The sequence below is a fragment of the Podospora pseudopauciseta genome, chromosome 6 (assembly GCF_035222475.1).
Source record: "Podospora pseudopauciseta strain CBS 411.78 chromosome 6, whole genome shotgun sequence".
Taxonomy (NCBI): domain Eukaryota; kingdom Fungi; phylum Ascomycota; class Sordariomycetes; order Sordariales; family Podosporaceae; genus Podospora; species Podospora pseudopauciseta.
Window position 1 is genome coordinate 2337529 of NC_085895.1, and position 16123 is coordinate 2353651.

The window sequence follows — 16123 nt, forward strand, 5'->3', positions numbered from 1 at the left end:
GCTGTTGGATGGTTGCGGGTCGAAGAGTTTACAAAAATGGAAAATGCTAGCTGACGTATGAGGTCCTACGTTCGTATCTCAGGCCGAGGTTCCGGGAACATGATTAGTGATGGCGTCCTTCAACGCCTTCAGCCATGTCAGACTACCCGAGTCTCGTCCAACAAACATTGTCGCTTTCTGTTTTGTGTATCGTATTGACTATGAAAGGCAAAGCTAATCATATAGTGAGGTCGGTCTCACAGGAGTGTCTCGGCCCTAAGAGACTACAGATGTAAGCGGAAGTCCCATAACACTACATCAAAATATCTGCGGGCTCCGGGATTCGGGCATCACCAAGCTGCTTCATTATATCGTATGGGGTTTGACGCCAGACACTGAGGCAAACCAACTGCATCTTATAGTCTGTTTCACCAACCATTGAAGATTACTGATACAGATAATACCTCTACATCCGTCCGCCGAACTTCGGGTCTCGCCGAACAAACAGTGACCTTCCTAAGTTTGAGAAAGGCACAGCCAACATGAGCTTGAATCGTGTAGTCTAATCCAATCGGCGTAACCCGGCCCTAAGCACTTACGTATATAGAGGCTGGCATCTCATAGGCCAATTAGTATGGAATGTTCTGTAACACAGGAAAGAACCATTGTGCCGCCGCCACAATCTTCTGTTGGAATAACTGAGATATTCCTCTGCCTCACACCGCACCAACAGACAGCTACAACCTCCTACGCAGAATTCCAGAAACATTCCTCCGCGTTGCACAAACTTGAAGCCAGCACCAAGTAAAAGTCTCTGTGTAGCACGGAGTGTATTGGTTGCCCGTCTAGCTGGGTACCTTGGCTACAAATATCGTTGCCTGGCAGGAGTTGGAATCTGCGACAGCAATCGATAGCAAGGAAATTAAGTTGAGGAGCCAACACGAACACACAAGTCCAGGTAATGCGATAGCGAATTCTATCAAGTGCAATTTGCAGTCTGGGAGGAATTCGCTGCGATAGCAACTCGAATGCACGATCCTGGGGTAGCGCTTCCCACATGCAGTGAGCTCCAAAACGGCCAAAACTTTCATCCTGGAGAGGGCTGGAGAAGGGGTGGAATGGCGCAGTGATCGAGCAGAGGCACGTCTTGAAACATCAGTTCCCATGCACCAAACAGATCACAAGCTCTTGATACTGGTATTAACGAGATCTGGGGGTCAAGTCATTTGGGTGTTTTTATGGCTTAGTTTGATGGGTAATGTTGTTTTCAAGTGTCAATGTGAGTGAGCTGTTAAGTTGTTCATGTTCTGTTTAATTTATAGTTCTTTTTCGCTTTCTTTCTTTGAGAGTAGGTCTTTAATCAATTCTGACCAGGTTGGTATATAGACAAGCCTGGCTAAGTGCTACGCTGTATAATCAGCCTAATAAAATCAGCTCCCCGTTATCGTTGAATTAGTTAGTCCTAATCATGAATACGGAGAAAACTTAGCAACTTGAAGAGATTTTAAGAGGTAGAGGAGAGAGCTGCTGAAGTATGTGTGTTGTTGGAGACTGTATTGTGAACAGAGAAATGCTGCTTCCGAGCTATAAAGATTATATCACATTGAAGCCAGGCACATAACAACCCCTCTGTTAACAACGCCAATTTGAACTCAATAAAGTTGCAAAGGATTCTCCCAATACTATCGGCCAAAAAAAAAAATGAAGACAATCAAGCCAAAAACACAGTCTGCTTTCACATCCACAGATGCTAGCACCAGGCCATCCACACAGCTGTCCCCAAAATTACAACCCCTTACTAGGTTCGCTCCAAACAGCCAGCTATTCTCATGCCATGAATACACAAAATAACCAAACAAAAAAAGAAAAAAAAGAAAAGAAAAAAAAGAAAAAAAAAAGGAAAGGTCCCCGCCATAATGGCTCTCATCTCCTCCGTCTATCAAAGGCAGTCCCGTTGACTACCATTCTGCCTCCCCTTGCCCACATCTCTGCTACTCCAGCCGCCAAATTTATCTACCCCAGGTGTCCAGCTCCATTCTTTGTAGCGTCCTTCTTGTAGCCTCGTAAAGAGCCTTGTCAGCATCAACTAGTTCCCTCTTGGCTTGATTCCAGTTATCTCTTTTCCTTTCAACGTCGTACTCGGCGATTTCGACACGATATAGCTTCGCGTGCCATGCAGCCTTAGCTGCATCCCGTTCGGCCATGGTAGAACTCGTCGTGTTCAATTCAAGATACTCTTCCTTGGGAACCTCTCTGCTCTCTGGGCTCATTCCAGTTCGTCTTCAGCTCTTCTGAGTGCGGACTTGTTCCATGTGGCTAGCCTTTCCAACCTTGTGACTTCCCTTTTGAGATCGGACAATGTGGGGGGGAGTGAGTGAGTGTGGGCTTGTGTGGTTTGATGCGAGAGTGTGGATTCTTGGAAGATTTCGAGTGTTAGTGGAGGTGAGCTGGGAGTGTGTGCCTGCATGTTCAACATGCTTCAAGAGGCCGAGGGATGATATCTATTTGCAAGGGAAGGAATGTGCGGTGTGTGACACGAGGGCATTTGGCAGGTTGAAATCAGCTGGGTGACTTGGAAGTTGTGTGAGCATGGAAAGCAGGAAAGTATAACTATGACAGGGTCAGCCATCAGGGTTCCAGGTTACCTGCCCGGTCATACTCAGATTGCAAACAAGAATACGGTTTCAGAATTCGAATATCTAGTACCGCCGCCCATTTTCTCTGACACTGTGCTATCTCGACAGGTCGCGGTGGCCTCCATCTTCATACCAGACGGTCACCTTTAACTTGTGAGTCGCGACCCATATGTCACGGCTCATTGACATCTGTGGGTTTGCAAAGGCGAACGTTGGCAGTTACCCAACCTTCCACATGGAAAGAATTCCGGCTTTTCTCGCCGTCTCGGTGTCATGTCCCCCGCCGGCACTATTCGGCCACTTCCTCAAGATGTCGTTTCGAGAGCAAGTACGGTCGCCTTTTGCGCAAGTTGATCCCGCCTGGGTATTCCACCCTTCCATCCTCCTTCACCATTGCCGGAAGCTCATCGCCACACCCATAACATGAAAGCCCGCACCTGTTTGAAAATTTCCTTTCAGAACCAGTGGCTCCAAATATCCGAGACGAATTTGGTTCATTGACCTCACACTCCCAGCAATACACCTCAATTTCATCCAATCGGTCAAAGCATTCCTGCATGACTTGGCGAAGATTGACAACCACAGGCTGGTGTGATTCTTCTTCGGAATCTTCCGTGTTCAACCATGGCGAAAGGGAGTCGCCACAGTCGTGACAGAACAAAGGACTTTCTCCAGGTGTCGAACTACATAACATGTCTTCAGCCAGATCTGGTACTATTAGCTTCCCATCTTGGTCAATGTGTTGCGGCTCGCACTTCCAGCAAAAGGTCAGATTATGAGTGTCCAAATCGCTCTTTAGCTCTTGTTCAATAAATCCCGTCACGTCCACGGGGTACACCGAGTGTATTGCCTCGTCAAATTGATACTCGGCTGGAGATTGCGCGGTTCTCAATCTCTTGCGCCTGGCTGCTTCCGCTCTCGAATATCTTTCCAATCCTGTCGACAATCCCAAGTCCAATTGCGGCGCTGATAAGGGAGAGCTGAAATCGAAATCGGCAGCCATTCCGGTACCAAAAGATATTGGCGGGGGAACAGGTGACCTTTCTTCCGGTGAAAGAATGGAATGAGACTCCTGTCGTGGCCTCTCCATTTTCATACTCTCAGCGAGTGACCCAAGTTCCCGGCTTTTCCTAGGGTGGCGGGAGAGATATCGATGCTGTATGATCCTCCGCACCTTTCTGCTGAATATTGCCCACCAAAGAATAGTGAAGGGAAAGCCAGCAAGTACCGCGCCGAAATCCTGGGAGTACCCTACGCTGACACCAATTTCTCGTCGATACATGCGCGAAACAATCCACGGCGTTGGTGGCGGATCGAGAGAAGCCGTTTTGACTGTCTGGCAACTGGTCTGCTTGAAATTGCTCTGCGAAAATTGGATGTTAGAGGGTTTGCTTGGGATGAAAGTAAGTATACGTGGCAATAAAAGGCTCACTGTCTGGCAGAACTCTAAGAACTCTTTCTTCGCCGTCCACTCAGCCAACCTTAAAGCCTTTCGGCTATCCTCCATCGCACAAATCGCCGTCCATAGTGCTACACAGGTCACAGCAAAACCGGCCATTGCAACCAGGATCCGACTGGCTCTACCAACAATGCTCCCGTATCTTCCAAAGACAGATGCAGGTTTTAGACTTCGGAAAAACGCGCTGAGAATTGCCACAAACTTGAATGTATTCATGGAGTTTGCCAAACTCGCGAATGGGTTGGTTGAATGTGATTCTCTCAATTCCCTCTCCTTCGTAGGGCAAGAGAACGGTCCAGAATAGCTCGGCATTATCGTCGCTGCTGCATCAACAGATAGACCAGGTGAAACAGGTCCTCCACTACCCATGGTTGAATGCTCGTGATCGGCCATATCGACACCTGATGGATTCAGTTTGCCTAGGTAATTTACTGCTAAGATCACAAGAAGGTACTTTTGAAGTCTCGACACTTTGTTGAATGAGGGCGGGGGTCTCCATGTTCAGTGTGGCAGTGCATAAGCAGGTAAGGTAGCTCTGCATGTACCTTGAACAGCCCCCAAGCACTTTCAGCCTCGTCGCAAATGTGAGATGGGACACATCGATCTCTATATCATCCAGTTTTGACTTTGAGTTAGAAACAATAAGCGAACTGGACATATGAACCGAACCCCCCAGCAGTCAGAAATATAGCATGTATGGAAGGCCTTCCGCAGCTCGAGCGAGTGACCTTTTGGTCTTCGGTGCGGCCTAGAGATGGCTAATCAGCAAGATATGGAAAGCCATTCTGATGTTTATTTTCCAGCTTACTGCGCTGACTGTGATCTAAGAGGATTCGATCAAGACAGAACGGTAATTGTCAACACCTCGGGCAGCGTTTCGTGTATGGGGAATCTTGTCTTTTGTCACTACTGCGGGACCGTATTGCACGGTGGACAAACGAGGAGGAATAATATGTCCGGAACTCGGAAATGACAAACGGAGTCAGGTTGCGCAAGAATTTAGATGCATCTCAGAGGACTTGGAGGGCGGGGGGGGTTAAAGACAGATTGAGTCAACAGCAGGTCAGCATTGGGGGCAGAATCTCATGAACAGCATTCTAGTCAACATGATCTGGGGAGAAGCTCAATCAAGAATGTTGGGGAGCTGAAATGTCGAAAAAAAGATGGAATTTGATGTCGCAGCCCGACCACTAGGTACCTACCGTATCTTGCATGGGCTTTGCGGGAACTTGCTTTTCTCAAACCACTGCAATTTCGGCGCACCATCGACAACAATGTCTCGCTTATGTTTGCACGGGAACAGCAGAGAGAAAGTCTGCTTTTTCAGTGCCAAGCATTGATATATATAATCTGTATCTGGTACTATCATGGTCAAGGCACTAGCCTCCACATCCTCCACCTCTCGCGTTGAGCTCGCGTCCTTTTTTGTTCTCCAAAAACACCTATTACCGCCTTCTCCATCGTCCCCAATATTCATTACAGCTGGGTTTTGCCCCAACACCACGATGTCTCTCATCCATCAATCAATGCCACAGAGCTGTCTTGCTTAAACAAGACATCTTCAATACATATCGGAGTATAAGCCCCACAGGCACCTTTGTCTCGAATCACCACAGCGCGCAGAATCCTCGTGAGCTGGACATACCGGAGGTCCAGTCCCTGGAGCTTCAAATCTTGAATCAGGCCTTGGGCCGTTGGTTGGCATGCGGGCAGATTTCCTGGCTTTTACCAGAAACTCGATCACAACTATACAGAAGTTAACCTGTCACTCAAAGCCCTTGAACGAGGCGATCTTTGTCGAGTGCAGGCTCTTCCCACCGTCTCCAAGGATCTTCCCTTCGAGGTTTTTTTAGCACGTATCCGACATGAGCAGAGGGGCTCCAGTGACGCAGATTCGGAATTGGAAGAGATCAGCGATTATGGCGACGACCCCAATGGTCCGAGCAAATTCGAGACTCACAAACCAACCCCCATCAGAGGTCTCGCTGAGCAGAGTGATGTAGTTGACAAGCTCTACGATGTCGATGGTAATGAGGTTGTTGCCAACATCCCGGTTGAGGATGCCGAATTTGTGGATCCCGATCCATTTGCCAGCGCCAAATGTACAGCTCGATACACTCGTGGCTCTGAGAATTAGGTAAACTCCTCTGTCTTTGAAGAGATGGCTGGAGTTGATGCTAATACTCTTCTCGCACAGGCCCCTGTAGCAACCAACGAGTTCAAGGTTGCGGTATGACAACCTGGAAGCTTTATTCTCCGGTTGGGAATATTGTTGGGCGTTTATGCTGATGACGGTCTAGGCTGTTGTCATCGTCCCTCACGCGCTCTTCCGCCATATTTATTCGTCTCAATGTCTGGAAACCGCTATGGGCCATGAATTATAGCACGCGGTATTATGGTGACCATGTGGCAAAACGTTTTTTGCGATTGTGCCTACGCCCAAACGCACCCGAGTCAGCCTTGCATTCACTTAAGCAGCTCTGGGGAAGGGGCCTTGAGGTTGTCCGGGAACAGGAAGAGGCCATCAACAGCAAGAGATATCCACCCGGGCGCTGGTGATGAATTTTGCAAAAGGCTCAGCATAGTTCAAAAAGGGTAAGTCATCTTGGGGAGAAGAAGATAAAAACAACGCACCTTCTGTTGAGAGCAGTAAACCGAGCTGACATGGTGTTAGCCTTGATGCGTTTATCCACAAGCAGCCATCAATTCCCCACTAATAGTGGACGGTCTCAACTCTTGCCCCTTTCAGCACCAAGACTTCCACCCAGACGAGACCACTGTTTGACTGGGCCCAACGAACGATCATCGGTTTGTTCGAGTCTGGAAAGAGGGGGCAAGAATAATCTCTTGATGAACTTACGGCGCTCCTTTAGCCGATGTTGGCCTCTATTATGCACCCATTCGAGGCACTAATGACTTTGTACCTTACCCCCCCCGTCCGGGTGCCTCTAACACCTGCTCGCAACTAATGCGCTCTCATGAAAGGGTTATCCCGCACCTCAAAATCGGAGTGGATCCTGGGCCAATCCTGGAGGCCAAAAACAAACTGGTCAAGTTCTGGGAACATGTAAACCCTGTGACTGTGACTGGCCAGTTTCTACTCGAGCTTCTCTCTCGCCTCAGACAACACGGCAACAAAAGTCTCCACCCACCCCATGCCACGACTCGACTCTACCGAAGCATCGCAGCTTGGTTCCTCACGTCGGGAAAGCTCAAGCACTTCGGCCAGTATTATCATTCGCGGGCCAGAACCACACCACAGGAGGCAGATGATCTCTTCGATTTCTTCCAGATTCTCGACCGCGAATTTCCCTCTCTCGTCTCACCTTGTTCGTCGAGGAACTCTCCAAGGCAGACCTTAATACGGGTGCCAGCTCCGAAGCCCACCGCTTCACTTGGATTCCCCTCCTCAATCACCTACTACCTACCCTTTGCCGCCGCCAAAATGGCTTCTTCCAAAGAGAATCCAAACCTGGAGCATCGGCTCTGGCCGGCAATCTACAAGAAACGCATCTCAGCTTATTTAGTTGACTTCCTCGGTGAGCGATCTAGCCGGCGTTCTCTCAAACGAAAGGGTCTCTACCGCGTTTGTATACTATGCGCCCCGGTGAGAAGGTTTTTGGAGGACGAGAAGAAACAGGTGTCTAGTGTGAAGGTCTTGAACAAGGACATGAGGGCGCATTTGCATAACAAGATTGATGATGTGGCGCTTGGGGAGGATTTGCAGCATGTTACGAAGAAGCCGGAGAGGTTGGTGATGGTGACGAAGACATTTAAGCTGGGTGACGGACATCTGAAGCGGTGGGTGGGGAAGGTGGAACAGGTCAGAGAGGTGATGAGGGGGTTTGATGCTCGGCTTCTTGAGGAGGTTGTTGGAGATGTTGATGTTTTGGGGGAGGTTGTTAGGGGAGGTGGGAAGGTTGGTATCCCAGGGGGGGGAGGGGGCTACGGAGAGGGTGGCGAAAAGGAGGAGACTTTATTGATTTTGGGTTCCAGAGAGGAAGGCAGGTTTCTTGGATTGGTGGATATGAAGATATTGTTGACTTTGAAATCAGGTCGATAGCTGCGCGTCCGTCCATCTTGCGAAAACAACAAGCGGCAAGAACTCAAGTTTCCGGCACCAGTCCGTTCTCTTTCCAACAGGCCCGTACTGGCTTTGCTCTGCGTGGGGCAGTTCGTGGCATTCATAGGGATTACGACCCCTGGGTTCATGATGGGAGGCATACATCTATACAGACTCGTGCCCCTACAGCTCCGGTACTCCTCTAGATACCCCATTAATTTACAAAATTCTACTACAGTTCAAGCGGCGCAAAGAGCCAGAACAAACTACCGCCCCCCCCTTGAGCATATCATTCGGAACTGTATGTCTGGTAGACCTCTCTCAAAGGCTTTCCTCCCAGAACGACAAGCGCGTGTGGACTACGGGGTTCTGAACTCATTTACGAGCCGAAGCACATATAAACAAGATGTCCCTCTGCTTTGCAACGTGAGCTCTACGCTGGTAGAGCCGTAGAGGCATTTTCGGGCTCTCTTTCAATGTCAATTTAGATCAGCGCTATAGCTAATGCGCCGTCAAGGCAAGTTAGAAGACTATATAATGCTTTAATACCGCGTGGCTATCATGAGTTGGAGATATCATTCGGGGAGAGTTGTGATGCAAGTCATGAGGGACATAATATGGTGCCTTGTACAGAACAGGAGGGTCGTTGTTACGCCCGTCTGATAAATGGTAGTTCTATAAGATCGGTGTGAAGAGCAAAAGGGCTTGGCAGGGTTTGGTAATAAAGAAGAATGTAATTTGGGAAATGTATTGTATAAAGACCTGCAATTTTAACGGACAGCTCTGGACCTCGCAGCGAAATATCAGGTGGTTGGCGGTGGCCGGAGATCTATTCGACTAGCGAGCATAGGAACTTGAACAAAGCCCTTCTTGTTTTGTGTGCAAAATGGCCTTTTCTAAAGCGTTCCTCACTATGGATTTAGCGGAAGAACTAAGGGTCAAGGGATGGCTGAAAGAGCTTGTGCCATTGAAGCTACTGATGCTTACTCACCTTCGAACAAACGCAAAGATATCAACCATATTTAAAATCATCGCTTGCCTTCCCTCCCGCAACTGATACCCCTTTATCGAGGAACCTGGTCAAGAAACCGGCCTATCACCCGTAGTATCCTCATCGCCATCTTTCGTTTTGATGTTCCTGGCACCACAGCCGCAAAGTCTCTGTATCCGATGTTATTCATCTTGAGATCTTCCTCATGCTCTTGCAGCATGCGGTTCCGTGAGTCAAAACTCTCCGTTTGAAAATCCCTAAAGGCTAGAGACTCGAGCCTTTGTGTCTCCCAAAAATCTAATGGGGGAGATTCTGATGCTGAGGCTGCTGATTTCCATGGCGAAGTCGATGTTTGAGTGGGCTGAGGATTGCTGGCGGAGATGACACGCCGTATCGACTTGATGGCTGCTTTGCCGTCTGCCGACATTCTGGTTCTGGCTATCAGCATGTTAGACAAACCACCCATGCTTGGGCATAGGCTAGTGGCTGTGACACACCTTGTAGCATTGAGACTATGTGTGCCCGATCGAGGACCGCTCGAGGTGATGCCAATGTCGGTGGTGGCTGATGGGTGGCCCTTTCCATCATCAAAAAAGCTTGAGTCGGCGCCCAGAGCAAAGATGAGACTAAAACTTCTTCGTGGCGGGTGGGTGAAATGAGATTGTTGAATTCGAGTTTTGAATGTTGCTTGTGGCTTCAACCTTCAGCGTGCAGCTTACTTAGAGGCATGAATGTTGCTCTGTTGGATCCCCTACCATTGTTGATGAGAAATGCCCCTGGGCCTACCACGTTTAGATTCGTTCAGGAACTTCATGAGGGTAGATTTTTCTACAACCAGCCCTCCCGCTGACCCAGTAGACTCTTCCGGAGGTGTTCCACCACTCCACGAAGTAGGCCCAGGGAACTGCGCCATCTTCAGGGCTCTCGTTGATTGTCCCCTCTTCCTCAGCTTTTATTTTCAGTCCAGAATATAGCTAAACTTGAAAGAAGCACACATATCTTTCTGTAGCTGTTCTTTGGCTTTGGTGCCACCGGAGTTCAATCCCCTCCAGCTCGTAGATCTGATAGGGCTGAGTGCCAAGGCACTGTGGTTGCCCCTGAACAACAAGGGATGGGATTGTTTTCCTTTTGCCATTTTTGAGGAGGTTGGTGTCAGCGACCCGACATGGTCTAGGGTGCGTTTCAGTCGGCTTGGCGATGCAGACAGAGGCGGAAGAAGAGGTGGCCCAAGCTCGGGTTCAGCCTCAATTGGCTGCGGCGATGGCCGATGGCGGACAGGGGAGAGGCCGGGGGAGCTGCATCAACCAAGAATTCGAGGTTGGCCATTGCGGGGTTTTAGAAGGTCGGAATCTGTAGCTATTCAGGGCCCATCCACTCGGTGACGCAATTCCCAGCCTTCTTTTGAGGGCAACAGAAGATTGTAGACGGTGGTTTTCCAGTTTTCTAGTTTTCTAGCTGCAAACCGGGAACGCGGTCTGGGTCATCAGCTGTGGGCTGGTGGACTCCCCATAAGCAGCTAAGGAGCAGAAGTGGCTCCTCGACCTGCATCTCGTCTGTGCAACCGCTGCGTCCCGTTTGCTGCTGCTCACATCATCAACGCCCTGCGCCGCGCTGCAGCAACATCCAAGGTCCATCCAGCATCCTGCAGCCGCCCGTTTCCCCGCGAGCGCCGCCTCTCTGTTTACATACATACATACATACATACTTGTGCATTTGCGCCCGACACCACCCCACCACTCACCACTCACCCGACTTGCCCGACCGACCGACCGACCGACCCCAGCCTCCCCCGACCGACCTTGTCTATCTGTCTGTCCTCTCCACCGCCAATCTCAATCCATCTCCAGCCAAGAACGAACAGACTCGCTCGCGCTCCTTCACTTACTCCTCCCCTACGCTGTCCTCAAACCGCCATGATCGCGACCAATTGAAACCACCATGGTTCGTGTCACCGAGGAGCTGGCGCTGTCGCCAGAACATGTCACTCTTTACTATGCCAGCGACCCCTTGATGGGCCACCTGCCAGTCCTCATCTTCCACGGTCCCTCGACGACAGCCAATTACACGCTCAACAGCTCGCGAATCCAGATACACATCTACAGCCCGGCCGGCTTCGTATCTTTTCCGCGTATCACTGTCTCACCCAACTCTCCTTTCTACAGCGTAGTCGCGCACTTGCCACGGGAATTTCAGGGAGATGAGGTCTGCCGAGGACTGGCCTTTGGGTTGTACAAGTATTTCAGCGAGTTGCCCGAGGCGGTGAAGACATATTTGAAGAATGCGTACTCGACACGCGCTCGTCGGCCAGGTTCGGCGCCGGCAATGTTTGGAGAACAGCACGCGGCAGATCTGGCCAAGGCTGCTGTCCAAGCAGAAAATACGACCGAGGTGGTGGATATTCTAGGAGACGCGCTCCAGACGCAGCACATCGGCTGTGTGGATATGGACCTTGTTTTACCGCCTGGATCGATCGTGCCGCTAGGAAATGCCGACTTGGAAGAGGTACCAGAAGATGAAGACGATATTTTGGATCCGACGTTGAGACAATATGGCGGATACAACCAAATAGTCAAATTGTTCGGAGAGCCGGTGTTTCTGCCAACATCGAAGCTGCGGCGCGCGCCATCACGACCAACCTCGTTGAACCGCAGCAAGTCGTTCTCCAAGAACCAAAAGGTGGAGCTGCGCATGAAGATGGGCGAATTGGTGGACACGGAAGAGCGTTATGTTCTCAAGCTTAATGAGCTGGTCAACAACATCGCGGTCGACTTTTACAAAAAGGCCAAGGAAAGGTCGGCAGGGAGCATCAGCCCTTCGGAGGAGGAGGTAGAGAGGCTGTTCCCCAAGTCAGCACAGGCTATTCTCGAGGTCAACTCGGCATTCATGGAAGAGCTCCGCCGAGTCATGGACGAAAGTGAAGAGGAGGCCATGAAAGACATGGAGACACCATTTCCTCCGACACGTCTCAACAGCCCAAACAAGGCCAAGGATCCAAGCGGTGCTCTGGCGATGGCGAGATTATTTCTCGACTGGTTCCCAAAGTTCACCGAGTGCTACCAGGACTACATCCGAGCCAGTCAAAACTTCCCCAAGCTCCTCAACAATTTCCTCGACCAGCAGTCGAGTTTCCGGCAGAGGGTGGTGCAGACAGGTGAACAGACGATCCGGTCGCTGCTGATTGAACCGGTCCAGAGGCTTCCCCGGTACAACTTGTTCATCGATCAGATCGTTGCCTGCCTTCCAATAACACACCCGGCGCTGCAAGTTTTGCTACGAGCAAGGGATATCATCACAAACATCTGCTCCATGGACGACCCATTACCAGACAAGCCACATGTCACGCATCGATTGCGCACAATGGTCGAGTGTTGGCCAGCAGACCTCGAGCCTCAAGGACGATTGATCCTGGCTGTCGACTTTGTGGAGCTGGCTGCCCCCTACATCGATGACGATATTCCCGACAGACCAGGCATTCTGCTGCTGTTTTCGGATTGTGTTGTCATTCTGCAGAAGAAGGGGGACTCTGAGAGGACAGCTCGGGACTTCTTGAAGGAGATCGACAAGCCGTCACCTGCAGGGTTGTTGGCAGCCATGACCAATGCTGCTGGCGGACAGGGCTCCTGGGAGTTTGCCTTTACTGGATGGCACAGCCTGGCCGATGTCCGCTTCACCGAGTCCATAGATGGGCGGCTGATTTGGATGACGTCGACCCAGGAAATGAAGGGCGCCCACGCCGGCGAGTATTTCACCAGCAAGGCCATCACGACCAGGTGTTTTCTCCTTCGCGAGCACTACGAAGGCAAGGCCAACAAGTGGACCGAGGACATTGTCAAGGCCAGAATCGAAGGAAGATTTTCAGAAAAGGAACGGGAGGATCCTGCATGGACCCTGCGTTCCGTCAAGATGCAGGATGCACAGTTCGGCCTGCATGCCGCAGTCTTTCAGGAGGGCGCGCATCAACTAATCGAGGGCCGCAGGGAGCCAGCGCCAATACGCGTCGTACTTGACATTGAGAATGGCACCAAGGGAGCGCCTGTCGGCCATTACGGTGTGGAGATTGTGACCGAGGTCCGATGCGGCGACATGAAGAGGATATCGATGAACACCATTGGCCTCAATGGCAAAAGGTTTACCGACGACATTGCTCTGGAGGACTTCCTACCGACCCTGTCCCGAAGAATTGTCCAGTTGCTGAGCTCGCAATTCAGTGTAGCCAACCCCAGGCTTGTCCCCGCATTGGTGTCATATTACACCAAGGTAATACGGGCCATCAACATCGCACCGAAGGTGGAGAAGTCCAGTTCGAGATCATTCCTCTCGTCATCGCCGGTCAAGATGCTCTCCAGCTTCCTGTCTGGAAACAGCAGCGCGTCATCCAACGGTACCGACTCGACACCAGTCAATGGGTCGAAGCACAGAAGGACCAACTCTGCCAGGATGCGGTCCGAAAGAGAGAAGGAGCGGGAAAGGGAACGAGAAAGAGAACGTGACAGAGAACCTACTGTACTGAACTCGTCTGTATCATCCAGAGAGCAGGGCATTCCTCGCATCACCATGGAGGAGGAGCGGCCAGAAAACCCTCTTGTGCGCCTGGAGCAAACATTTACAGGATATGTGGCCAATATGCAGGCTCGGAAGGGCTACTTCATCGGCCGCACGTTGCTTAACAGATCAATGGCTGATGAGCTCGCTATCAACGACCTCTACAACCGATTGATCGAATTTCCCTTTGACCTTGAAGCCGCCCAAGAGCTTGGCACCGAGGTGATCTTTTGTGCATTCGAAAAGTTTGTCCGCATCGCCTGGCGCGAGCAAATTGGGCCTATCATGACCATGCAGGCGCTTGAAGCTCTGCAGATCCGTGCCTCCAAGAAGGTTGTGGGGGATTTCGCAGATTTTGTTAGGTTTATTTTCAGCGACATGGCCCCTCAAAACCGACGAGCATTCACCGCTTTGATCAAGCTTCTGGCTGATCTCTTGGACGGCTGCTCCAATGACGGTGACAGAGGCGCCTTGACGCTTGCTTTTGCCGAACTGTTGGTTGACGACGACACCGCACCAAACTATATCAACCTCCTCGATAGAATGGTGGAGGATGTCGATCGCATCTTTGAGGAGAACCACTTGAGTGTCACCATGCAGATGTTGATGAACAACAGATCTTTCGAGTCGCTGCACGCAACCGGCCGGAGCCACAAGTCTCAGTCGGGGTCTGTGACATCCAACACGTCGTCGCTGCGCAGGAAGTTTGGTTTCGACACACTGCTGCGCCAAAACAGCAAGAATGATGAGCGGCCTTCGGTGTGGAGGACGTTGAGCAAGCACGCCAGCAAGGCCCCTGTGCCCGGTGAGAGTGCCAGTCTTGGCAAGAACAGCAGGTCAAAGTCCATTGACATGAGTCTGAACTTCCCTACTCAGGGCAGGCTCCGGAGGCCAGCATCTAGAGACAGGCCACCTATTGCCGGGGCATTCGATGACATTGAGCACCGGCCGGGTAGCTCTAACCGGTATCTCGAGACCATTGGTGAACCGCACGACGAGCCGACCGAGACAAAACTGGTCAAAAAGAAGCGCCGTAGCTCGCTCTCGGACCTCAAAACTCTTATGGCTGCCGCCAACATCGATGATCCAGAAGAACAACTTATGCCTCTTCGTGTCAGCAGGCAGCAGACCGCCGAAAAGTTCAACTCCACACCCCGTCCTCAGTCAATGGTTTTTTCGAGAGTCTCCACCTCCCCCACCAAAGCCTCACCGTCCAGGATACCCATCAGTCCACAGCCACCATCCAGCAGCACAAGCACTTTCCGCTCCTCCCGACAAAAGGAGAACGATCCCATTCCCCACCACGATATAAAAACCCCATCAGAAAAAGAAGGGGACGGGTCAGAGGAAGACTCAGGGAAGACGAGCTACGACAGAGCGCGTGCTAGAACTATCGCCATTTCGCAGATCCCTACCCTGAAGCCCAATTCGAGGATCCCAGGGGCGACAATTTTTCCTCCGCCGCTCGAGTCACCCGCCAATGTCAGATCCGGCACTGGGACGAGCAGCATTCCCCGCACGCCGAGCACACCAGGCCAAAGACTCCGTCTGCAATCCCCGCAGAAGCTCCGCGAGAGATTGCAAACAGAAAAGAAAGCGATCGACGAAGTCGACGCTTCGCTAAAGTCGGAACTGTCTCGCATAGAAGAGGACATGGCGCGCCTAGGGGGGTCGTCGCTGCCCCGCTCATCTACTCTTGACTTTCGAAAGTTGACGCTTGCGGTCAAGACTCTGGAGGAGAAGGTCCCTCTGGCGCTGATAGAATTGGAGCAGAGGAAGCAACAGCTGGAGAAGGACTTGGAGGACACGCTGAGGGGGATGGAGATGAAGGTCAAGGCGATTGATCAGTTGTATAAGGAGGCGACGGCGGAGAATGAGCTGCTGTATGAAAAGTTTAATGGGGAGTTGGGGAAGATTGTAAAGGCGATCAAGGGGAAGGGGCAGGAGGGGAAGGAGGAGCTGGTGGGAATATTGAGGGAGCAGGGGGAGGAGATGGGGAGGGTGAAGAGGGAGAATGCGAGGTTGAAGAGGGAGGTGGTTAGTTTGAGGGGGGTATTGAAGGGGAGTGTGAGGGAGGGACATCAGGGGGGGGATACTTAATGTGGGGCGGGTAATAATACATATGAAAGGAGGAGAGGGGGGTTACAGGGGAGATGAAAAAATGGGGAGATGAAAAAATGGGGAGGGAAAGGGATAAACTTGTTGGGACATCACTTACAAGGCGAGGCGTTGGGGGTGTTTGTTGTATTGGGATAGGATTTGTATTTTTATTTTGTTGGAATTGTTGTAGGGATATAGGGTAGAGGTTTGGCGAGGCCAAAGGGGGGATGGAATATGGACCATTAGTGTTTTGTTGTGTCTTTTGATCATGACTTGCGAACATGTAGGTGCGGTTTATTCAATATCACTGACTGACAATACCAGTGGGATGTTGCAAAGCGCACTATGGACCC

The 16123-nt window shown here is 50.9% G+C and overlaps 3 protein-coding genes across 3 annotated transcripts; 2 read left to right on the forward strand and 1 right to left on the reverse strand.

Annotated features, from left to right (window-relative positions):
* Positions 1 to 2643: 2643 nt before the first annotated feature.
* QC763_600840 (uncharacterized protein) lies at positions 2644 to 4571 on the reverse strand. The gene is made up of 2 exons (XM_062913935.1): positions 4048 to 4571; positions 2644 to 3978 (listed from the first exon to the last, which is right to left on the reverse strand). Exons 1-2 carry the CDS (start codon positions 4465 to 4467, stop codon positions 2905 to 2907), a joined length of 1494 nt encoding a protein of 497 aa, XP_062763007.1. The 5' UTR covers positions 4468 to 4571; the 3' UTR covers positions 2644 to 2904.
* Positions 4572 to 7042: 2471 nt separating this feature from the next.
* QC763_600830 (uncharacterized protein) lies at positions 7043 to 8057 on the forward strand (the record flags this gene model as incomplete). Its single annotated transcript, XM_062913934.1, is given in 2 exon segments — positions 7043 to 7987; positions 8007 to 8057. The coding sequence occupies 2 exon segments, from the start codon at positions 7043 to 7045 to the stop codon at positions 8055 to 8057; spliced, it is 996 nt and encodes a 331-aa protein (XP_062763008.1).
* Positions 8058 to 11066: 3009 nt separating this feature from the next.
* QC763_600820 (uncharacterized protein) lies at positions 11067 to 15770 on the forward strand (the record flags this gene model as incomplete). The annotated part of the gene is made up of 1 exon (XM_062913933.1): positions 11067 to 15770. One exon carries the CDS (start codon positions 11067 to 11069, stop codon positions 15768 to 15770), a length of 4704 nt encoding a protein of 1567 aa, XP_062763009.1.
* Positions 15771 to 16123: the final 353 nt, after the last annotated feature.

Excerpts from the sequence above, each read along its gene's own strand:
- QC763_600840 (XM_062913935.1), bottom strand. The coding sequence starts at position 4,467 with ATGGCCGATCACGAGCATTCAACCATGGGTAGTGGAGGACCTGTTTCA. Across the intron at positions 3,979-4,047 it reads TCTTAGAGTTCTGCCAGACA|AGCAATTTCAAGCAGACCAG; the intron begins GTGAGCCTTTTA and ends CAATTTTCGCAG.